We start from the raw sequence: 24629 nt of genomic DNA on the forward strand, positions 1-24629 counted from the left end.
TTCTGAATGTTAACTGTAATTGAAAAATAAACATAAGTACAGTGATACCTCGGTTCTCGAACGCCTCGGTTTTCGACCAAATCAGTATTCGACCAGGAGATTCGAGAAACTTGTCTCGGAATCCGAACAAATATTTGGAACTCGAACTTCCGAGATGAGCTGAGTTGAGCCGAATGGCGTTCATTCGGCCCAGCGCGCCTTGCTTGCGTCATCAGTGTGAGTGCAGAGAGAGAGTCACGCTTTGTGGAGTCACGCTTTCCTATTGGTTTCATTGCTTCGGTTCTCGAACAATTCGGTTCTCGACCGTCCTCCTGGAACGAATTATGTTCGAGAACCGAGGTATCACTGTAAATATTTTAAAAATACATATGAATTATTCATATCCTATATTTCCTAAGGGGTCCTATTTCATTAGAGTTCCTTCTTTTTAAGGCTGAACAATATTCCTGTGTGTGTGTGTGTGTCACATTTTCTTTATCTATATTTGTCAACAAACACTTAAGTTGTTCCCATACCTTGGCCATTATGAATGCTGCAGTGAACATGGGGGTACAGATATCTCTTTCAGATAGTGATTTCGTTGGCCATCTGTTTCTTCCTTTGCAACATTTATATCTCTTTTTTGTCTCACTCTGCTAAGACTTCCAGCACCTTGTTCAACAGAAGCAGTGATAGTTCCATCCTTGTCTTGTTTCTGATGGTAAAGGAAATCCTTTAATGTTTTGCCCTTAAAAGTGATGTAAATATCATTTCATTGTTTACATCACTTTAAATGATGAATCATTTTCAATGTTTATATCATTCTCAATGGTGAAACGTTAGAGAATTTACTTGATTGGGTTGAAGAAGCTTCTTCTTGTTCTGAGTTGGCTAAGAGCTTTTGACCATAAGTGAGGATTAAATTTTACTAACTTTTTTCTGCAACTATTAAGATACCTACACCTTAAATATACAGAATGTATCTTTACTAAAAGTGTATAGTCCTATAATCTAAACATAAATTGCTTTACTATTGTGAACATGTTGTATATGCATTACATTATTTATTTATTTTTTATCCTCACCTGAGGACATTTTTCCACTTTTTGTTCAGATAGAGTGGGAGGGAGGGAGGGAGGAAGGGAGGGAGGGAGGGAGGGGGAGAGAGTTAGAGAGAGAGAGAGAGAGAGAGAGAGAGAGAGAGATCAACTGACTGCCTTCTGAGCAGCCCCAGTCGGTGTCGAACCTGTAACCCAGGTACTTGTCCTTGACTGGGTATTGAACCCTTGGTCCTTCCATCCAAGGGCTGATGCTCTAACTGCTGAGCCAAACTGACCAGGGCATGACTTTAGTTTTTAATCTTATTTATGATTCATACATTTGAGAACACTAATGTTGTCTTTAATTTCAAATCCAATTATTTCCTTAACGTGAATCCCTGGAAATGGAATTATTTTCTATAAGGATTTTTTTAAATTAATAATTTTTCTTTATTGATTTTAGAGAAAGAGGAAGGGAGAGGGAGAGAGATAGAGACATTGATGAGAGAGAACATCGATTGACTACCTCCTACATGCCCCCCACTGGGGATTGGGCCCATAACCTGTGCAAGTGCCTTGACTGGGAATCAAACTTGCGACCTCTTGGTGCATGGGTGTTGACGCTCAACCACTGAGCCACACCAGCTGGTCATAAGGATTTTTTTAGCTCTATGTTCACTACCATGGTATGAGAGTACTATGTTCACACCAACCTTATCATCACGGTATATTACTACTGATGTCGTAGTAATATATTTATATTTAATTAGTAATATAAATTAGTAATATATTTAATTAGTAATATAAATTTATATTTATTATTTATATTTATAAATAAATATATTTATACAATGTGATGGGCAAAATAATATTATGTTCTTAATTGCACTTTAAAAATTACTGGTGCTTAGTGGCCACTTGCATATTTTTTATTTTGTGAAATGATTCTCTCTTTTGTCTATTTTCTATTCTTATATTTTACCTCTATATATCAAAGATATCAATAACCTCAAATATATTTACTTTGAACTTAACCAGTTCTGTCAGTGTTTTCCTTGATGGTTTCTTTCATTGCTTTAATGCTTAGAAAATTCTTCCTTGAATTAGATAAATATTTATTCATCTAAGTTTTTTTTTTTAAGATTTTGTTATAAGTTTAAAAATAAGAATAAGAAATATTTTTCCAAATGGTTTGGGAGTTGTCCCAATATCATTATGGAATAGTCTTTCTTTCCCCACTAATTAGAAATGCCACTTACTAGAGTTTCTTCCTGGATTTCCTACTATGTTATTTGATTTGCCTATTATTTTGACAGTATCATACAGTTTTAATGTCTAATATAATTATAACATGTATTAATAATCTCCTTTTGTTATTTTTTTCCTACTCTCATATCTGTAGTCTTCCAGATTTACTTTATAATCAATTTTCCAGGTTCCAAAACAGACCTCTTGAGAAATGAAATGTTATTGTGACTTTTAGAATTATTACTATAGTCTTTTTAGGCAGGAAAGGGTTTATCTTGCCTTTAAGTTTTTTTAAAAAATTATCCTCATTAAAGCTTTATGGTTCCTCCATATACTTTCTGCATATTTTGTTATGTTTTCCCTTAATATTTGTATATTTATAGCCATTGTGAATGAGCTTTTTCATATTTTTACTAGGTTATTATATGTATTGATTTTATAATTTTTACCAGCACCTTAATGAACTCCTTTATTTGTTTTCATTTCGTTATCCTGGGTTTTTTAGGTAGATAAAAGTCTCTTCTGCAAAGAATAAACTTATCTTCTTTCCTATTAGGAGACCTCTTTTTTTCTGTTTCTTTTCATAGTTAACTAGCATTTTTTCCCCCTGTGACATTTCTACACTCTTCTGCAACAGAGGAAAATAGTCTCCTCATATTTGTGTTGATACATATAATAGAGTTACAGTAATTAAGAACTCCAGGGAATGCTGTATAGCCATAAGAATATAAGGAAGTAGAACCCTTGGTTAAAAACAAACAAGGCCTGGCCAGTTTGGCTCAGTGGTTGGAGCATCGGCCTGCAGTCCAGAGAGACCCGGGTTTGGTTCCCGCTAAGGGCACATATCTCGGTTGCAGTTTGTCCCTGGCCCTGGTTGGGTTGTGCGGTTGGCAACCACTCGATGTGTCTCTCTCACATCCGAGTTTCTCTCTCTTTCCCTCCCACTCTGTTTAGAGATAAATGTGAAAAAAAAAAATATCCTCCGATGAGGATTTAAAAAAACAAAAAAACAAAACAGGGCGGGATTGGGAGGAGGGTGTGGCGGGGGGGGGGGGGAGGAGAAACATCTGTAACAATAATAAATTCATAAAAATCGCCAACAAGAACAATGAAACTACCTTTGTGTTGTCATGAATAACATTAAATTTGGTGTTATGCTGCCATCTAGTGGTTTAATCTAAAAAGGGTGGTTGGATGCCCATACGGTGTGGCTCAGGGGTTGAGTGTTGTCCTATGCGCCAGGAGGTCTCTGGTTAAATTCCCGGTCAGCGCACAGGCCTGAGGTGGGGGCTAATCCTCAATGGGAGGTGTGCAGGAGGTGCCAAGTGATGTTCTCTCTCATCGATATTTCTATCTCTCCCTCTCCCTTTTCTAAAATCAATAAAGAAAAATATTTAAATAAATAAAAAGGGTGGTTGGAAAATAAGACATCCCTGTGGACTTCCAAAATACCAGGATGAGCCAGTAGGAAGGGAAGAGGGCTAGAGGGTCTGTGTTTGAAAGTAGAATGTGAAAATGTGAATATAAACAATTGCTGTTTGGATTTACTATTTTTTTTTTTTTTTTTTTTATCCTCACCCGAGGATATTTTTTCCTTTTTTTTTGTACAGATAGAGTGGGAGGGAGAGAGAGAGAGAAACATCGATGTGAAGGGACACATCGAGTGGCTGCCACCCGCACGACCAACCAGGGCCGGGGACAAACTGCAACCAAGGTACGTGCCCTTAGCGGGAACCGAACCCGGGTCTCTCCGGACCGCAGGTCGACACTCTAACCGCTGAGCCAAACCGGCCAGGGCTGGATTTACTATTAATATAACTTCATTAATATTTACAGAATGAATGTACAAATCAACCATCTTTAAATTTTCTCAGATACGCCCTGCTTAAACATGGAACCGATGGCTAATTTTCTTGGTGTGTAATGGGAAACTCTGGGCCTTAAGATTGTCAGGAACTTAACAGGTTCAGATAAACAATCTCTTAGAGGCTAGATGATATAACACATTCTTTTTCAACTCTTCATGTTAGCAGCAGGCAAAGGAATGGTCCTTGGCTGCTTTACATTACATATTTATAAGCATATGCATACCAATGATGTAGTTGGTCATGGGAGACATCACTCTGTGCTATCCCTCCTCATGCCATTCTAATATTACTTAACTGAAATACCACTGCCCAGAACAAGACCATTGCCCCCCTTCAAGGTGCCTTTTGCTTTCGGGAGCCTGGCTTTCTGAGTAGTTCCTCATCTGAGCTTACATTTTCCTCTTTTTCTTTCCACTCAAGGTCAGTTTGAAGAATGGGGCCAGGTTTTATGCTTCCTCCCTTGGTTCAGAAACTGTTAAAGGCCCGACACAATTAGCTACGATCCTAAAGTAACTCAAACGTGGTAGGATGGGGACAGAGAGCAGAAATTTATTCCAGCAATTAACTGTTAGCAGTAGTGTTTCCTAATGTGTAAGATATATCACACTTCTCAAATAGATACTTTGCCAGATGATTTTCATTGTATCTAATTTTATAGCAACATGCTTTAACAACTTGAGAATGTTAGACTCAAAGTTGGTCTCACTTGTAGGCTTTGCAGACCATCTCCATTTCCTACATATCAGAGTCTCTGGGGATGAATTAGAGACCTTAAGAAGCAAAACGATGCAGAGAAGAAAAAACTACAGTTTTTTCATCAAAAGTCAAATGCTTTTATTTCTTTATAATTTTGTTTAGGCTACCCATGGTTATTTTGAAGCATAAAGACCACAAGAGATTTTCCTCCATTGATCAGACTAATTTATGTTGAAAATGTATGAGCCATTATAACTCTTTCAGGATATTTGGTTACTATTCAGTGTACTAAATAATATTAAAATTTATTGAGCTTTTACCTGTTTACCAGCACTATGCTACATGCTTTATATGCACGGTACAATGAAGAACTAAAGAATTAAAACTGTGTTTGGAAACCCCAATATATTTTTTTAATCCTCACCCGAGGATATTTTTTTCCATTTATTTTTAGAGAGAATGGGAGAGGGTGGGAGGAGAGAGAAAGAGAGAGAGAGAGAGAAACACCGATGTGAGAGAGACACATCGACTGGTCGCCCTCCATACAACCCTGACTAGTGCCAGGGACCGAACCGCAACTGAGGTACAACTGAAGTATGTGCCCTTGACCAGAATCAAACCCGAGACTCTTTGGTCCGTAGGCTGACGCTCTAACCGCTGAGCAAAACTGGCCAGGGCTGGAAACCCCAACTTTATCTAATGGCTCACTGCAGTAACTATCTAGATCTTGTTGTGTAACTTTCAGATTTTTTCTTAGTCTTTTACATTTTGTATTTTTTTTTCAGGTTTGTTTATTGATGATGAAGAAATAATTTTCACAAATAATTTGATGACCTATAAAAGTCATCTACCAACCTTGCAGACTCTGTTGAGTAGGCTAAAACTGTTTTTGATAAAGGACCCCCTTTTAGATTTCAAAGAACAAATCTTCACAGAAGCTGATTTTTTCAGGTACTTAATTGCCCAATGTTGTAAATATTTTTAAGAGGAGACAATATTCTTTGGGTGCTCACATGTCTAGATATTACCAATAATAATATTTTATCATTGCTCTACCTCAACTCTAATTTTAATCATTATGTATCTTTATTGGATACATTTAGGATGTAACTTGCTATTCATAAATATTCATTTAATGTTTTATTTTCTTGTTAAGGGAATGTTTCTCTTTCCAAGGAGATTTGAAAGATCTTATGAAAGAAGATTTTTACATGGATAAAGAGAACTTTTGTCAGGAGAAGCTAGAAGATATAGTAGGTGTAAATGAAGCTATAGTACTTGCTTTCAGTAATATTTTTATAAAAATAGTAAAGCACACTTTAAAAAAGTTTAGTAATATATATGCTTTCGCCATCAACTATTATCAAGTTAAAAAGACTTTATAATGGCTTGAATATGTATCAGCTAAGAAATCAAATTTACTCCTAAAGTAGTAGTTCTAAACTTTGGCAACACATTGGAATTACTTGGGGAATTTTAATATAATACTGAAGCCCGGGTCCTACCCAGATACATTCTGATTTCATTGCTCTGGTGTGCAGCCCAGTTATAGGGAATTTAAAAACCTCTCCCAATGATTTTAATAATTAAACCTGGTATAGGACATAAAGTTATCATGTTCTAATTTAATAATTGGAGACTGAGCACTGACTGGGTGGCTTATTTGGTTGGAGCATTGACCCCATGCATCAAAAGGTTGCAGGTTCTATTCCCAGTTGGGGCACCTATCTAGGTTAAGGGTTTGATCCCCAATCGGGCAATTACAGTGAACAACCAATTGATGTTTTTCAAATCGATGTTTCTCTCTCTCTCTCTAAAAATTTATAAAAATATATCCTCCATTGAGGATTAAAAGAAAATTGGAGACTAGAGCTAGAAATTTTGATTTGTGAGTTATACACAAAACAGATCATACTTGAACTATAAGAGAAATAATCTCATTTAAGGAAAAAAAATAAGAACAGTCTGAGATTGCATTTTAGATGCTGCCAGTGATTAATAGGGAAGATAGCATCTTTGCATATTAAAGGTCAGTCTTCTCAAGGGCAGCTCCTCTTTTCAGCATACAGTTCCAGTAGTACACAAAACTGTCCTGTGATATAAAGAATTCTGGCAGTTGAGAGTGAGAATAACTTTTCACAATTAATAAGCTCAAAAAACTAGGCCCATGCAGATTAGATGCATTTACAAAATTACTTTTAAACATTTTTTGAAAATTTTTATATATGGGGCTTTTCTTTTTTTTTTTTTTTATCCTCACCCGAGGATATTTTTCCATTTTTTGTACAGATAGAGTGGGAGGGAGAGAGAGAGAAACATCGACGTGAAGGGACACATCGAGTGGCTGCCACCCGCACGACCAACCAGGGCCGGGGACAAACTGCAACCGAAGTACGTGCCCTTAGCGGAAACCGAACCCGGGTATCTCCGGACCGCAGGCCGACGCTCTAACTGCTGAGCCAAACCGGCCAGGGCATATGGGGCTTTTCTTAAAACATTCAAAGGAGACACAGATATAGATTAGATATAAGTATAGGTACAGATAAAGATACCAGATATAGAAGTCTTAAGGCATTTAAAGGGTTTCCTTACAATAAAAAAACATGTAGCAAAAATATAATTCACCTATTAACCCCTTTTCTACATTCCCCCTCTAACTCCCCCATCAACTTTGAGAGTTGTGCACACAAGATAGTCTCATGTGTTGAGGAGTCCAGTTCTGTAGAAATGAAAGAGAAACATTCCAGGGATTGTAGTAAAAATCCATTCCATTCCATCTCCCCCTTTTCCCTTCTCCACATTCACCATTTCTCATCTGCTGCAGTGACTGTGTTTAATTTAGAATTAAAAAATGTTTTAGCCCAAAAGAAGATATTCCTGTATCTAGGGATATTGTACATCACTATTATAATCAGTGATCATGCAGGACACCAGTCAAAACACTGCTTATTATATAGCATAATATATTTTTGGCTGCTACACTTCTATTTTTTAAAGGTATGCATAGATTTACAATTTTTGAAGGTGGGTTTCATTTAAAATTGTTACACTAATTAATTAAATATATATATTTATGAATTCAGGAATCTTTATTTGGAAAACCTAACTAAAACCTTGTTTTACTTATATATCAACTCAGCCACCATTTTTTCCTGAGTGTGAATTAATAGCTGCAAGCTTCAAACAAGAAGTTGGTATTCCATCACTTTCAGAACTGAAGGAGTCATTAAACTTAATGCCAGAAATAATAACTTATGGAGATGAAAATGAATATGAAAAGCTTTTCAAAAGAGGTGAGAATTAATTTAAAAATTTATTACTTATAAAAATTACTTAATAATGTTTGTTATAAAAATTCTTGTTCATTAAACTTTTTTCTGAACCTCCAGATTTTTAAAAAGTGTTCTCAGAGTTATTATTAGTAAGACTCTTTCTCATCTTTCTCTTTATATGCTTGCAAGCTTAAAATGTCTCTAAAATTAGTCTAACCATTTCAAGATATACAAATAAAGCTGACACATCTATGACTATACTAATTTTTTACTTGTTTTCTTATATAGAATGGCAAAGCACTAGCAACTTATATGCTAACTGTAGTTAGGTATGGAGAAGCTCAGAGTAATATGATTCATGGAATCAGATGACTGGGAGAATCATAACCTAAAACTAAGATGGTTTCATCTCAGTTAGACTTAGTAAAATATTGTTGAATTCTTTTTCATGAGAATTTGAGCCCAGATTGTCTCCTCTGATAAATTTCACTTGAAATGATGAAAGATATATTCAGTGAGGGAGGAGTGAAGGGGACACTGATGCTTGTTATCAGTAGACCACAGACTTGAAGAAATTTTTGCAGACAAGACTAAAGGGGGTTATTGATCAGCCTATAAGTCAAAGCAAGGGAATGAAAAGCCAACCTGAGTAAGTGAATCAAATTTATATCAAAACTTGAAAATATAGCAGAGCTCAGAATTGCAGGGTTGTCCATGGGCTTTTCAGCAGAACACAAATCTATGAATGCTAATGGAAAAGACAAGTGACTTTACTGGATGACTGTGGTATCACACTCCCAGCCTTCACTTGGCTCTGATGGTGACTAAGTAAGACAGAGTCGTTGCCACAGAGGAATGAACAAGATTACAACAAGGCTGATATAATAGTACTTTGGCTGATAGTAGACTTCCTTCCATTTCTTTCCAGATCTTACTACCAAGCATGCAATTGACATTGAGGATATAAAATGCAGCTCCACAGAGATTTTGACCATTCAAAGCCAGTGCAAACCAGAGTGCCATGAACCAGGTAGAAATTTTGAATAAATTACTGAGTTTATCAGAAGTTACCTATATATGATGTAAAAGTACAATGCATTCACATAAAAAGTCTACTGTGAGACAGTTTTCCTGTTTAGAATTTGATTAGAATCCAAGGTGTTATATTTTCTCTTACCTATTTTTTTTTTATCCTCACCCAAGGACATATTTTCATTTTTTGTTCAGATAGAGTGGGAGAGAGAGAGAGACACATTGACATGAAAAGGACACATCAAGTGGTTGCCACCTACACGACCCAACCAGGGCCGGGGACAAACTGCAATCAAGGGACGTGCCCTTAACGGGAACCGAACCTGGGTCTCTCTGGACCACAGGTTGATGCTCTAACCACTGAGCAAAACTGGCCAGGGTTCTTTTAACTATTTTTTTACATGTGTTACTATCATTAACTTATTATCCTTCTAGCATCAAAACTGAATAATATACAGACAGAATTACACATATTAAGAAAAATGGAATAGCATTAATATTAAAAATAGAAATCTTATAACTCAGTAAATAAAATTTTATATTTTATCTCAGAATAAATAATCTTGCTAATCCTTATTACATTTTTGTAAATTTAACTTTTTAACCTCCCAAAGCAATTCTACCATTATTGTTAATGTTACAATCCTATCAAATTTGGAACCTTAGAATCATCTTTTATTCTAGTGTAATGCTAAATTGTATTGCTTCTTTTTTTAATTTTATTATTTTTTTTTAATTTTATTTTTGTTACAGATGTTTCTCCTTTTTTACTCCATTGACACCCTCCTCCCCATCCTCCCCACTTCATCCCCTGCTTTGTTGTCCATGTCCATTGGTTATGCGTACATGCATATAAGTTCTGTGGCTTATCTCTTCCCTCCCCTCCACCACACCCTCTTCTGAGGGTTGTCAGTCTGTACCCTACTTACAGACTGTACCCTACTTACATCTCTGGGTCTACCCTATTCCTCAGACTGTTATGTTCATTATATTCCACGAATAAGTGAGATCATGTAGTATTTGTCTTTTTCTGCATGGCTTGTTTTGCTTAGGATAATACTTTCCAGGTACCTTCATGTCATCTCAAAGGATAAGAGATCTTTCTTTCTTACAGCTGCATAGCACTCCATTGTTTATATGTACCATGGCTTTTTTATTCATTCATCTACTGATGGACACTTGGGCTGTTTCCAGATCTTAGCTATTGTAAATAGTGTTGCTATGAACATGCGGGCACATATATTCTTTCTGATTAGTGTTTCAGGGTTCTTAGGGTATATTCCTAGGAGTGCAATAACTGGGTCAAATGGCAGTTCAAGTTTTAATTTTTTGAGGTAACACCATATTGTTTTCCATAGTGGCTGCACCAGTCTGCATTCCCACCAGCAGTGTACTAGAGTCCCTTTTCTCCACATCCTCGCCAACACTTGTTGTTTGATGATTTGTTGATGACGGCCATTCTGACAGGTGTGAGGTGATATCTCATAGTTGTTTTAATTTGCATCTCTCTGATGATTAGAGATGTTGAACATTTCTTCATATGTCTCTTAGCCATTTGTATGTGCTGTTTGGAGAGGGTGTCTATTCAGCTCCTCTGCCCATTTTTAAATTGGGTTTTATGTCTTCCTTTTGTTGAGTTGTATGAGTATTCTATATATTTTGGAAATTAACCCCTTATCTGATGTATCATTGGCAATGATGCGCTCCCATACAGTGGGTTGCCTTTCCATTTTGATGGTTGTATCTTTTGCTGTGCAGAAACTTTTTAGTTTGATGTAGTCCCATGTGTTCATTTTTTCCTTTGTTTCTGTTGCCTTAGGTGATGCATCAGTGAAAATTCTGCTGAGTATGCTGTCCGAAATTTTGTAGCCTACATTTTCTTCTAGAATTTTTATGGATTCACGGGTCACATTTAAGAAAAGACTTAAGACTGTTATGTTCATTATATTCCACGAATAAGTGAGATCATGTAGTATTTGTCTTTTTCTGCATGGCTTGTTTTGCTTAGGATAATACTTTCCAGGTCCCTTCATGTCGTCTCAAAGGATAAGAGATCTTTCTTTCTTACAGCTGCATAGCACTCTTTAAGTCTTTTCTTTAAGAAAAGACTTAAATGTGACCCGTGAATCCATAAAACCATTTTGAGTTTATTTTTGTTTATGGTATAAGTTGATGGTCTAGTTTCATTTTTTTGCATGTAGCTGTCCAATTTTCCCAACACCATTTATTAAAGAGGCTGTCCTTACTCCACTGTATGCTCCTGCCACCTTTGTCAAATATTAATTGAGCATAATGTCTTGGATCCATTTCTGGGTTCTCTGTTCTGTTCCACTGGTCTATGTGCCTGTTTTGTGCCAGTAAAAGGCTGTTTTGGTTACAGTGCCTTTGTAGTATAACCTGATATTTGGTATTGTGATTCCACCTACTTTTTACTTTTTCCTTCTTTTTCAAGATTGCTATGGCTATTTGGGGTCTTTTTTGGTTCCATATGAAATTTTGAAGTATTTGTTCTAGTTCTGTGAAATATGTCATTGGTATTTTGATGGGGATTGCATTGAATCTATAGATTGCTTTGGGTAATATGGACATTTTAATGATGTTAATTCTTCCAATCCATGAAAAAGGTATGTGCTTTCATTTTTTTATATCTTCTTCTATTTATTTTTTTCAATGACATGTAGTTTTCTGCAAAAAGGTCCTTTACTTCTTTGGTTAAGTTTATTCCTAGGTATCTTAATTTTTGCCACGATGGTAAATGGAATTGTTTTTTTAGTTTCTCTTTCTGTGAGTTCATCATTGGTGTATAAGAATGCCGTCGATTTCTTGACATTAATTTTGTATCCTGCTACTTTGCTAAATTGATTTATTAAGTCTAGTAGATTTTTGATGGAGTTATTAGGGTTTTCTATATATAATATCATGTCATCTGCAAATAATGACAGTTTCACTTCCTCCTTTCCAATTTGGATCCCTTTTATTTTTTCTTCATGTCTGATTGCTGTGGCTAAGACTTCCAGTACTATGTTAAATAAGAGTGGCGAAAGTGGGCATCCCTGTCTTGTACCTGTTCTTAAGAAAAATGCTTTTAGTTTCTGTCCATTGAGTATGATGTTGGCTGTAGGTCTTTCATATATGGCCTTTATTATGTCGAGATATGATCCCTCTATTCCCACATTGCTGAGCATTTTTATCAGAAATGGATGTTGGATTTTGTTGAATGCTTTTTCAGCATCTATTGATATGATCATGTGGTTTTTATTCTTCATTTAATTTATGTGGTGTATCACATTTATTGATTTGCGAATATTGTACCAGCCTTGCATCCCTGGGATGAATCCCACTTGGTCATGGTGAAGAATTTTTTTGATATATAGCTGGATTCAATTTGCTAGTATTTTGTTCAGGATTTTGGCGTCTATGTTCATCAGGGATACTGGCCTGTAGTTTTCTTTCTTTGTAGTGTCTTTCTCTGGTTTTAGAATTAGAATTATGCTGGCCTGATAAAACGAGTTTGGAAGTCTTCCTTCTTCTTGCATTTTTTGAAATAGTTTGAGGAGAATGGATATTAGTTCTTTTTTGAATGTGCGGTAAAACTCCCCCGTGAAGCCATCCGGGCCTGGGCTTTTGTTTGCTGGGAGAATCTTGATTACCTCTTCAATTTCCTTAGTTGTTATTGGTCTGTTCAAGTTTTGTATCTTTTCCAGGTCCAGTTTTGGGAGACTGTGTTTCTAGAAATTTGTCCATTTTGCTTAGATTATCGAATTTGTTGCTATATAATTGCTCATAGTAGTTGTTAACGATCTTTTGTATTTCTGTGGTGTCAGTTGTGACTTCTCCTCTTTCATTTCTGATTTTGTGTATTTGGGTTCTCTCTCTTTGTTTCTTGGTGAGTCTAGCTAAGGGTCCATCAATATTGTTTATCTTTTCAAAAAACCAGCTCTTTGTTTCATTGATCCTTTGAATTGTTTTTTTGTGTGTGTGTTTTTTTGTCTCTATGTCATTTATTTCTGCTCTTATCTTTACTATTTCCTTCCTTCTACTTGCTCTGGGGTTTTCTTTTCTTTTTTTTTTTTTTTTTTTTATCCTCACTCGAGGACACCTTTTTGTTCAGATAGAGAGGAGGGAGAGAGAGGAAGAGAGAGAGAGAAACATCGACGTGAAGGGACACATCGAGTGGCCGCCACCCGCACGACCAACCAGGGCCGGGGACAAACTGCAACCGAGGTATGTGCCCTTAGCGGGAACTGAACCCGGTCTCTCGGGACCGCAGGCCGACGCTCTAACCACTGAGCCAAAATGGCCAGGGCGCTCTGGGGTTTTCTTTTTGTTTGCTTTCTAATTCTTAAAGTTGTCAATTGGAAATTTTTCTTGTTTCTTGAGGTAGGCCTGTAGTGCTATGAACTTCCCTCTTAGAACTGCTTTTGCTGCATCCCATAGATTTTGTGTTGTTGTGTGTTCATTTTCATTTGTTTCCAGGAAGTTTTTAATTTCTTTCTTGATCTCCTTGGTAACCCATTCATTGTTTAATAACATGCTATTTAGCCTCCATGTGTTCAAATGTCTTTGCATGTTCTTGTAGCAATTGATTTCTAGTTTCATACCATTGTGATCTGAGAAGATGCTTGATATGATTTCAATATTCTTGAACTTGTAGAGATTTAATTTGTGTCCTATCATGTAGTCTATCTTTGAGAATTTCCCATGTGCACTTGAGAAGAATGTGAGTTCTGTAGTTTTGGGGTGTAATTCTCTGTAGATATGTATTAAATCTATTTGGTCTAGTGCTTTATTTAGACTCTCTGCTTCCTTGCTAATTTTTTGTCTAGAGGATCTATTCATGATGTCAGTGGGGTGTTGAAGTCCCCTGCTATGATTGTATTGCTGTTGATTTCTCCTTTGAAGTCCTCCAGAAGATTTTTAATATATTTTGGTGCTCCTATATTGGGTGCATATATATTTGTCAAGGTTATATCTTCCTGTTGGATAGTTCCTTTCGATATTATGTAGCGGCCTTCTTTGTCTCTAGTTATGACCTTTCATGCTTTCTTATCCAATCAGCTACTCTGTGTCTTTTTATCAGAACATTCAGTTCATTTACATTTAAGGTCATTATTGATATGTACTTATTTATTGCCATTTTTGTTTAGTTTGGTTATATTTTTCTTCCTATTTCTTATACTAATTAGAACAGTCCTTTTAACATTTCTTGCAGTGCTGGTTTGGTGCTAATGTATTCTCTTAGCCCTTTTTTTTTTGTCTGGAAAGCTCTGTATTTGACCTTCCATTTTTAATGATAGCCTTGCTGGGTAGAGTAGTCTTGGATTCAGATCCTTGTTTTTCATGACCTTGATTACTTCATGCCATTCCCTTCTGGCCTGTAGTGTTTCTGTTGAGAAGTCAGCTGATTGCCTTATGGGGTTCCTTTGTAGGTAACCTGTTGCTTATCTCTTGCTGCTTTTAGGATTCTCTCTTTGTCTTTAATTTATGGCATTTTAATTACTATGTGTCTTGGTGTGGGCCTGTTTGGGTTCTTTTTACTTAGGGCTCTCTGTGCTTCTTGAACTTGAATGCCTTCTTCCTTCACCTAATTAGGGAAGTTTTCTGTCACTATTTCTTCAAATATATTCTCTAACCTTTGCCCATTTTCTTCCCCTTTGGGGACTCCTATGATGCGAATGTTACTACGTTTACAGTTGTCCCACAGTTCTCTTAAGCTGTCTTCCTGTTTTTTAATTGTTTTTTTTTCCTTTTGGTTTTCTGTTCTGTCTTCTAATTCACTTATCTGGTCCTCAGCTTCCTCTACTCTGCTGTTTAGACCTTCCAATGTGTTCTTTATTTCTGATATGTCATTCTTCATTTCTTCTTGGTGGTTTTTAATTTCCAATCGGTTGATTTTCAACATTTCTATATCTTTACTCATGGTGTTGATGTCCTTACTTATGCTGTTGAGCTTCCTCAAGATCATGGCGCTGAATTCTAGCTCTGTTAACTTGCTTAACTGCTCCACATTTATCTCATCTTCGGTAGAAGTCCCTTGTTCTTTTATTTGGATTTTGTTTCTTTGTTTCACCATTTTGGCTATCACAGTGGGATTTGGAGCCTGCCAAATTTTCTGTGTGGGTGTTGGTGTTCTGCTGTTTGTGGCTCCCTCTCCTGGGTTTGGATGAGTGAGGGAGGACCCACGTTAAACACCACTGACAAGCCTTACTTTCATGGTTAGAGTTGCTAGCCCAGGAATAGTTCAGTTATCCTCTAGCTTTTTGCCTGGAGGCTATCAGTAGTGGTTACTTGAAAAGCCTTGGGTTCTCAATTGAATGAAAAACTCCTTAAGGCCCTGACCGGTTTGGCTCAGCAGTTAGAACATTAGCCTGCGGTCCAGAGACACCCAGTGCAGTTCCCGCTAAGGGCATGTACCTTGGTTGTAGTTTGTCCCCAGCCCTGTTTGGGTCATGCGGGAGGTAGCCACTCGATGTGTCCCTTTCACATTGATGTTTCTCTCTCTCTCTCCCTCCCACTCTATCTGAACAAAAAATGAAAAAAAATGTCCTCGGGTGAGGATGAAAAACTCCCTTAGGTGCTCAGCATAAGGGGATTTCCTGAGGGTGGGGCAGATGCTGGTTGTTAATGAGCATCAATTTGCATGTCAATGGCCCACCTGGGTGGGGTTGAATATCTGAGGGAGGGGCCGCCTCTCCCCAGAGCCCTGGGAAGGAGAAAGATGGCCACTGTCCTGCGTGGCTGCAACTTAGCAAAAGCTCTGAGCCCCCTCCAAATCCCGAGTGTCCCTACACAGTTCCAGTCTAGTCTGCCCTACTTCTGCCGGAGCCCAAGGTGAGTGGCTGTGGCTATTTTAGCGTCTGTCCCAGCTCTGCGCTGTGGAGCCGCTTGGGAGTTTAACCTGAGGGTGCTGCTCACAGCTAAGGCCGCTGCTGTCTGTGGACTCATAGCCCCCCTCTCGTGCCTCCACAACCCTACCAGGATCGAGTCAGTGTCCCTGGTTATATGATCCTCACAAGCTGCTTTTCTGTTGCTTTTTTCCTGATGATTTGTCTTTATTTTAGCTGTAATTCCAGTTTGGATCTGGGAGACAGTCTGTGTAGCTTCCATTCACTCCGCTGCCATTTTGGAATCTCTTGCTTCTTAACTATGTTGATGACACTGCTATTTATCACATTTATAATTGGATTATGTTGATCATCTATTTGGAAGTTTATTTCTTTGTTTATGAATGTAATAGAAGCATACTGACTACTTAGGAATAAATGAGTATCAATTTGTCAAGTCCACCCTAAAAATACATAACTCTGCTAGGTCACCTAGACTCCAGATTTATTAAGATGAAAGATTACTCACCATTAATACTATTTACTTAACATCACCAATATTTAGTATGGGGATTAAAATAGTACTATCTCCGCCCAGCTGGTGTGGCTCAGTGGTTGAGTGTTGACCCATGCATTAAGAGGTCACAGGTTGTATTCCTGGTCAGGGCACATGCCCAGGTTGTGGGCCATATGCCCAGTGGGGGGCCTGCAGGAGGCAGCCAGTCGTTCTCTCTCATCGATGTTTCTATCTCTCTCCCTCTCCCTTCCTCTCTCTCTAAAAAAATTTTTATTTATTAATTTGTTTTTGTTACAGATGTTTCTCATTTTTCCCACATTGACACCCTCCTCCCCTTCCCTCCCGCCCCATCCCCAGCTTTGTTGTCTATGTTCATTGGTCATGCATACATGCATGTAAGTTCTGTGGTTTATCTCTTCCCCCCAAAACCCCCTCCTCTGAGGCTTGTCAGTCTGTACTCCACCTCTATGTCTCTGGGTTAATTTTGTTCAGCAGTTTGTTTAGTTCATTATATTCCACAAATAAGTGAGATCATGTGATATTTGTCTTTCTCTGCTTGGCTTGTTTTGCTTAGCATAATACTCTCCAGGTCCTTCCATGCCATCTCAAAGGATAAGAGATCTTTCTTTCTTACAGCTGCATAGTACTCCATTGTATACATGTACCACAGCTTTTTTATCCATTCATCTACTGATGGACTCTTGGGCTGTTTCCAGATCTTAGCTATTGTAAATAGTGCTGCTATGAACATAGGGGTACATATATTCTTTCTGATTGGTTTTTCAGGTTTCTTAGGGTATATTCCTAGAAGTGGGATCACTGGGTCAAATGGCAGTTCCATTTTTAACTTTTTGAGGTAACACCATATTGTTTTCCACGGTGGCTGCACCAGTCTGCATTCTTACCAGCACTGTACTAAGGTCCCCTTTTCTCCACACCCTCGCCAACACTTGTTGTTTAATGATTTGTTGATGGCGGCCATTCTGACAGGTGTGAGGTGATACCTCATAGTTGTTTTAATTTGCATCTCTCTGGTGATGAATGATGTTGAGCATTTCTTCATATGTCTCTTAGCCATTTGTATGTCCTGTTTGGAGAGGTGTCTATTTAGGTCCTCTGCCCATTTTTTAATTGAGTTCTTTGTCTTCCTTTTGTTGAGTTGTATGAGCACTCTATATATTTTGGAAATTAACCCCTTACCTGATGCATCATTGGCGATTATGGTCTCCCATATAGTGGGATTCCTTTCTGTTTTGATGGTTGTTTCTTTTTCTGTGCAGAAGCTTTTTAATTAGATGTAGTCCCATGTGTTCATTTTTTCCTTTGTTTCTCATAATGATCAAACAGAATAGTTGCTAACAAAAAGTTCTAAAGTATACTTAATTTTATTCAATGTTTATGTAATATGATTTTTAAATTTTTATGTATTCTAGAAGTATTAGAAGAAGAATTAGAAATGCCATTATCTTTTCTACACCTAACAAACCAACATTCTCCTGTGAATTCATTATGTACAGGACTTCAGACATTTCCATTTTCTCCTGTTTGTAAAATGTAAGTAAAGATTATATCTAGAACTCCAATTGCAATTCAAATCAAGCAGTCTTTAATTAAATCTCTCCGTGTAAAGGCAATTTCCAAGATACCTCTGTGAAAAAAAATCTAAGAGATAGAACAGTGTCTAAAGTAAGCAGTTGGAGAGAATATGTGAATATACATATACATACTTGTTTTTATATGCACAGACTATCTTCAGGACACAGAAGAATCAGGTAATGTTAGTTCTGTCGAGAAGGGAACTGGGGAATCTGGACATATGGAAGCTAGTAAGTGATAGAGCCAGGCACTTTTATATGTTAGTATTTTAAATGTGAATATATTACCCTTTAAAATAAAGAACTTGAAAATTTTAAAAGATTCTGGCATTGGAACAATCTTCTTAGGATATTGCCACTGGATGCTTGCCAAGGCACTGCCTCTGTTTGTCACTCACTGCCACGAAAGACAGCATAGTGGTGTATTAGTTTGCTAGGGCTTCCATAACAAATGTCATGCCTTTAATACACAGTCTATGGTAAATAAATTTAATTTTGTTCCTTCACATGAGGCCAAAAGTCCAAGATCAAGATATTGGCAAAGTTGGATTTATAATGAGACCTCTCTTCTTGGCTTGTAGATGGCTGTCTTGTCATGGTCTTTTCTCCGTGCATGTCGGTGTCCTAATTCCTTCTTCTTACAAGGACACCAGTCCTATTGGTTTAACTTAATTACTTCTTTAAAGACCTTATCTCCAAATAGTAACATTCTGCGGTACTGAGAATTAGGGCTTCAATATGTGGATTTTGGGCCACAATAGCCCCAAACTTCTATCACTGTAACCTTAATTGCCCTGTACCTCAGTTTCCTTACCTGTGATATTAGAATAATAATATTTCATACCTCACAGGGTTGTTATGAGGTCTCTGACCAGGAATAACCAAGGATCACAGAGCATTGTGGACAGTGGTTGACCAATAAATTTGGCTATCAACTTACTCCCCTAGGAGTATCAAGATCACATCCTATCTCTAACAGCAGTCATCCACTGACCTTGTTTACCTCTGTCAATGTGATATTGGTGTTGGGGAAACCAGACATGTAAAACCAAGTATTGATCCACAAATCAGTTCAATATCCCATTGTTACTATACAGAATGGTCTGCACTCTTCTCAGAATTAATATTACAGGTCTGAATTATTGTTTTCTAGTTTGAGCCAACATTGGATAACTTAATAACCCAGCATCTTTGCCCTCTGATAGAGTCTGAGGTAGCTTTGGTTGCTATGTTATACCATGTAGCATAAATGTACATTAATATTTTCTAAGTTAGATAATTTGCTATCTTGGAATAAAGTCACCTATTCCTCTGCTTCTTATGCCACTTACAAAATTAGGAACATAACTAGTATAACACCCTTCTTCCTTACTTTAATCCTGGAATTTAATGTGTCCTGAAGTAGCACATTTCCAGGAAAATTACCAAAAAGTCTATCGGTCTTAAACAAATTATTCCGAGAGTGGGTACTATAGGAGCTAAGTGCAGGGTTTTGAGTTCTTAGCTATGATTGGCTGATCTATCAGAGGAGAATGCTGTTGGGTTATAGGGAACAACTCATCCCCAGCTGCTCAGGCTCCTGTTCATGACCTCAGGAAGGTGTCATGGCATAAGATGAAGGAGCCTGACATTGAGGGTCCCAATCATCTTCATCTTCTGGCAAAGAATTCTATCATTTGGGAGTTTTATCTGTGATACAGAGAACTCTGCCATGAACAAGAACTGCCTGTATCAGACATGAGCCCTAAACAACAGCATGGGGCAAGTATAGAAAGTACCTATAATTGGTCTAAATACCTTGACTCCCTTTGCTAAGGTGCAAGATGTTTATTTGAAGGACCTACACTATCTTTTTTAGTGTTCTTCTACTTTTTTATTTACTTCACATCCCCTAATCCATCTGTTAAGGCAGACTGGCAATCTGAAATAGAAACTAGCAGAAATTAGTATAATCTTGAATTTCAATCTGATATAAAAAATATTTACTTAAACAGTAATAAACTCTTTTTAATCACACAAGTTATATATCTGTTTATTGTTATAACTCAAATATCAAATGAGAATTTATGAAGCTTAAGTCTTATCTACATATTAGGACGTGCCAAAGTTAGAATAAGAGACTTAAATTAACCAAGGTCCTAAAGCAATTTGAAATAATTTAAAGATATCTCATCACTAGTACATTCATTAACAAATGGTAAATTGCTTCCATTTGGTTTGTGAATGATAAAAACTTAAAAAATCCCTATTTTAAAAATGTATTTACACCTTAGCTGTGAGACTGAAAACAAAGAAAAAAAGTATTAAAATAAAAATACAACAGAAGGGGAAAATAATACGTACTATTGTATTTTTAACTTGCTTTTATCCCAATAATTACTTTTGTTTCAGAACACAGTTAACACATATTTCACATATTTTCAGTGCTTGCCACATATAAAACTCTATGCTAAATTTTATGGGGCTAAAAAGAAAAGTCTGTATGGCATAAGATTTTATTTCCATGCTAACTGATTACTAAATCATGAACATATTTTTATATATGTTCAAAGAAGATATCAAATTCAGACATGTCTTCAGAAAATTCCATTAAGCATGAGCATATTTGTCTATATCATGCTCTCCTATTGGACATAGCTTGCTTAAATATTTCCCCTTCCTTTTACTTTGAAATAATTTCCTGCAATCTGAGGTGTCTAGTAGCCAGATACCTTGGTAAGGTTCAAGAATTGTCTAGATTCTCAAATTTTGCCACTACGTGCCACATTTTTGGATTATGTGGGTAAATTGGATGGTTTAGACATAAAACCTAGCTTTCTACTGTCAATTTAACCAGCAGTCCTTATCATTAGCATACTCATATATGTTCATATGAACAGAGAAACAGAATACAATCAATTCTCATTTAGGAAGGAGTAGAAGGTTTGGAGGCATAGATTAAGGGGGTTGTGAATTGATGCTCACATCCCTACCAAGGCTAGCTTCTTCATAGTTGTTGATGTGCTATAATTTACAAGACTGTCTGCATACTGGCTCCCTTCTCCCTTCAGCACCCCAAATGCACAGACAGATACACATCATTCACACACCCATCAAGATTGAAGGACCCAAACTAAACTTTAGGACCTGTCACTTCCTGAGAAAGTAGAGCAGACAAAACTTTTTCATACCTCTGATCCTCAACCAGTAGAGGCTCCAAAATTTTGGTTTAGAATGGACTTGGGGACAGCAATTTTGTGAAAGTTTGTGTTGAAATTACTATTTTGTATGTTAAGCAGAGTAATTTTATTTAAATTATATTTTTATTTTGAATGACTGATAGGATTTGTGCTAGCACAGTTCATTGAATACAGTGCTAAAACAGCCTCCTCTGGCTCCAGGTTCACAGAGGGCGAAAGAGGCAGGAATAAGAGGCAAGAAGGAACAATTAAGGAGCTGACAAATTGCCAAACCTTCCCAGGGGAAGAGGAAATATTTGAAACTTGGTCTATGGAACTCTACTTCAGCTTACACATTTATAAAATAGTTAATTTTTCACTTTGCTTTTGAATGTAAAAAATACTTAGAAAACTACTTTTCTTTAAAATATTTATTATACAAAAAGATTCAATATTATTAATGTATTAAAATTTAACTCTTTTTTCCCCCTAGTAATTTGCTTACTGCTGAAAAGTCAGCTAATGAAGACAGTGTGGTGTGGCAATCAGAAAGCTGCAGAAGCTTTTTGAACTCATTTTTGCTTCCAGGTAAAGATGGATTGATTTTGAATGCTAAATGAAATGTATAGACAGAAATGTACAATAACTAGAAATGTAATTGTCAGCTTCGTTATGTTTATTATTATTACTATCATTATAAAAAACACACAATTCCAAAGTTAAAATTTTAACACTCATAAGCCTAATTTGGGGTTGATGCTTATAATGCAGATAGTAATAAATAGTCTTGCTACTTCAGTTCCTTCATACATTTTGATTTGTCCCTATTGAGGCTAAAAGTATTGAAGAAGCTCTGTGCCTGAATATCTAAGATGATAAGTCATCATAAAATCTGATCATACTTCTTTAAGTTTGTTATAATGAATTAGCATTTATGTTTAATAAATCTTCATTTAATTCTTCAAAACTGTTATCTAGTGTACTAATTTAGTCAATACTAAAATAGTCAAGTAATAGTTTCATCTCCTACTAAATATTAGAATATTTTAACTTCATGATATTTCCAAGATTGAAATAAATCTTTTATGTGGCTACTATAGCTATAATATTTTGGATTTTTACAAATATTAGCATCTTGAAGATGAAATACTGGATATAACTTTAAGTTTTACTTTTCCCCCCTAATGCATGAAAATCTATTTTATAAGAAATTTTCAGTGGTTCAGTTTGTTGTTTTTTTCATCTCTTTTGCCCTGTGAAGGGTTAGGGACTATTTGTTTTGGGGGGTTTTTATTGTTTTTTAAGTGCCAAGTACTGAAGAACCCGACAGTCATTATTCAGCTACAGATTTGAAAAAGATATTTTCAGTTGAAGAAGAAAACCTTGTGGTTACCCCTGTAAACCCAGAGTGGTGGAAACAAGGAGGATTCAATCTGAAAGTGACAGAAACTTTGGAACACCTGACTGCGTACTTTAGTTATCAAGATCTATCATCTGATGATACCAAAATGGAGATATTTTTGCCTACAAAAATACTTGAATTAGACTGTAAGTACATAATAGTATATATCACTTGCATGAACATTTTCAGGATGAGACAATGTTAGATACTGGCTTTCCACTAGGTGATTGAAGAAATATAACTAAATTCCAGCATTTAATATTAGCTCTGGCTCTGCCAGAATTTATAACTTTGAGCTTCACTGAGCCCCATTTTCTCCCTTGGAAAAGTATGGAAATTTGACTAGCTGACTCTAAAATCCTTTTCTGTACTAAAATTCTACAATCTTAGTTTTAAAATTTCTAGCCACTTTTTATATTTTTTTTATCACTTTTTATATTTTTTTATTAATTAATTAATTTTTGTTACAGATGTTTCTCTTTTTCCCCCCTAGACACCCTTCTCTGGGTCCCCTCCCCCCAGGATTGTTGTCTATGTCGATTGGTTATGCATATATTCTAGCCATTTTTAATTAGTGACTTTATTTCCTTTTACAAATGATTATATGATATCTCAGTTTCTGTTTACATCAGCCTAGACACAAACCAGCACTGTTATTTCTCGACCTGACAGCTGAACTTTGTTCGATAATATCTAGTAATCTCTCTTCAACAATAGAATACTGTCTTTGTTACCAAAAAGTTAACTCATTTAGCATTTTTTTAATGTATACAATATAAGAAGGCAAAAATATCTTTTGATTATCAATCTTTTGAGTTACTTTGGGTGCTGTATATGCCATTATAAAAAATTGAACATACTTAGCCTGAATTGTATCTTTTTGAAGTATATATGTATTGTTTTAAAATGCTTGTGCAATAGTTACTAAATTCAGATCACTAAGGTGTTAGAAAAGTTTACTTTTATTTTAATATAGATTAAATAAATATATTTAAAAGTGAATTTTAGTAATTATTGTGGATGTTGGGAGACTACTCTAAGGAGATAAGAATTGGGATAAGATGCCCTGGCTGGTTTGGCTCAGAGGTGAGAGCGTCGGTCCGCGGACCAGAGAGACCTGGGTTCAGTTCCCGCTAAGGGTACGTACCTTGGTTGCAGTTTGTCCCCAGCCCCGGTTGGGGTTGTGTGGGTGGCAAGCAGTCGATGTGTCTTTCTCACATTAATGTTTCTCTCTCTCCCTCCCACTCTCCCTCCCGCTTTATCTGAAGATGAATGCAAAAATGTCCTCAGGTGAGGATTAAAAAAAAAAGAATTAGGATAAGAATTGTTGTTAGCAAGGGATGTTTCAAAGACAGAAGACAGAGAAGGCTTGGGATATAGTAGGAAGAGTAATAAACAGACTGCATAAAGCAATTAAACACCAGGCTATACAAGGATGGTTACCTCTAGTAGAAGAATTTTAAAAGAGATTAGGTCAGATTGCTACACAAAGAAAGGGAAAGGAAGATTTTATGAGGTCTTCATATATCCAGAAAAATATATTAAATCTATAAAATTTTATGTCTTTATTATGATATGTAACTATTTTGAAGTTAAAATAAAACACATAATTTACCTTGATATTCAATAACATTATGATGATAGTTTAATCTGATGTTCAAAAAGTAAGCCCTGGCTGGTTTTGCTCAGTGGTTAGAGCATTGGCCTGCGTTCTGGAGAGACCTGGGTTCCATTCCCGCTAAGGGCACATACCTCGGTTGCAGTTTGTTCCTGGCCCAGGTTGGGTCATGTGGGTGGCAACCACTAGATGTGTCCCTTTCATGTTGATGTTTCTCTCTCTCTCTCTCTCCCCCACTCTATTTGAACAAAATATCAAAAAAATGTCCTCGGGTGAGGATAAAAAAAATAATAATAACTGTATCAGGAGCCCATGGTCAAGTTGTCATGGTAAGGGTAGTTAAAGAGAAAGTAGTAGAGAAAAATAATCAGAAAAATGAA

The 24629-nt window shown here is 36.6% G+C and overlaps 1 protein-coding gene across 1 annotated transcript in view; it reads left to right on the forward strand.

Moving 5' to 3' along the window:
- SHOC1 (shortage in chiasmata 1) overlaps positions 1-24629 on the forward strand; it is a 76915-nt gene that overhangs the window by 14705 nt on the left and 37581 nt on the right. The window contains exons 5-11 of the mRNA XM_036261825.1: positions 5617-5782; positions 5988-6099; positions 7971-8124; positions 9032-9133; positions 17922-18030; positions 21723-21817; positions 22535-22777. Coding sequence (XP_036117718.1) covers positions 5617-5782; positions 5988-6099; positions 7971-8124; positions 9032-9133; positions 17922-18030; positions 21723-21817; positions 22535-22777 — 981 coding nt within the window. The remainder of the gene's footprint in view (positions 1-5616; positions 5783-5987; positions 6100-7970; positions 8125-9031; positions 9134-17921; positions 18031-21722; positions 21818-22534; positions 22778-24629) is intronic.

Source organism: Molossus molossus, unplaced genomic scaffold (assembly GCF_014108415.1).
Source record: "Molossus molossus isolate mMolMol1 unplaced genomic scaffold, mMolMol1.p scaffold_m16_p_14, whole genome shotgun sequence".
Lineage (NCBI taxonomy): Eukaryota > Metazoa > Chordata > Mammalia > Chiroptera > Molossidae > Molossus > Molossus molossus.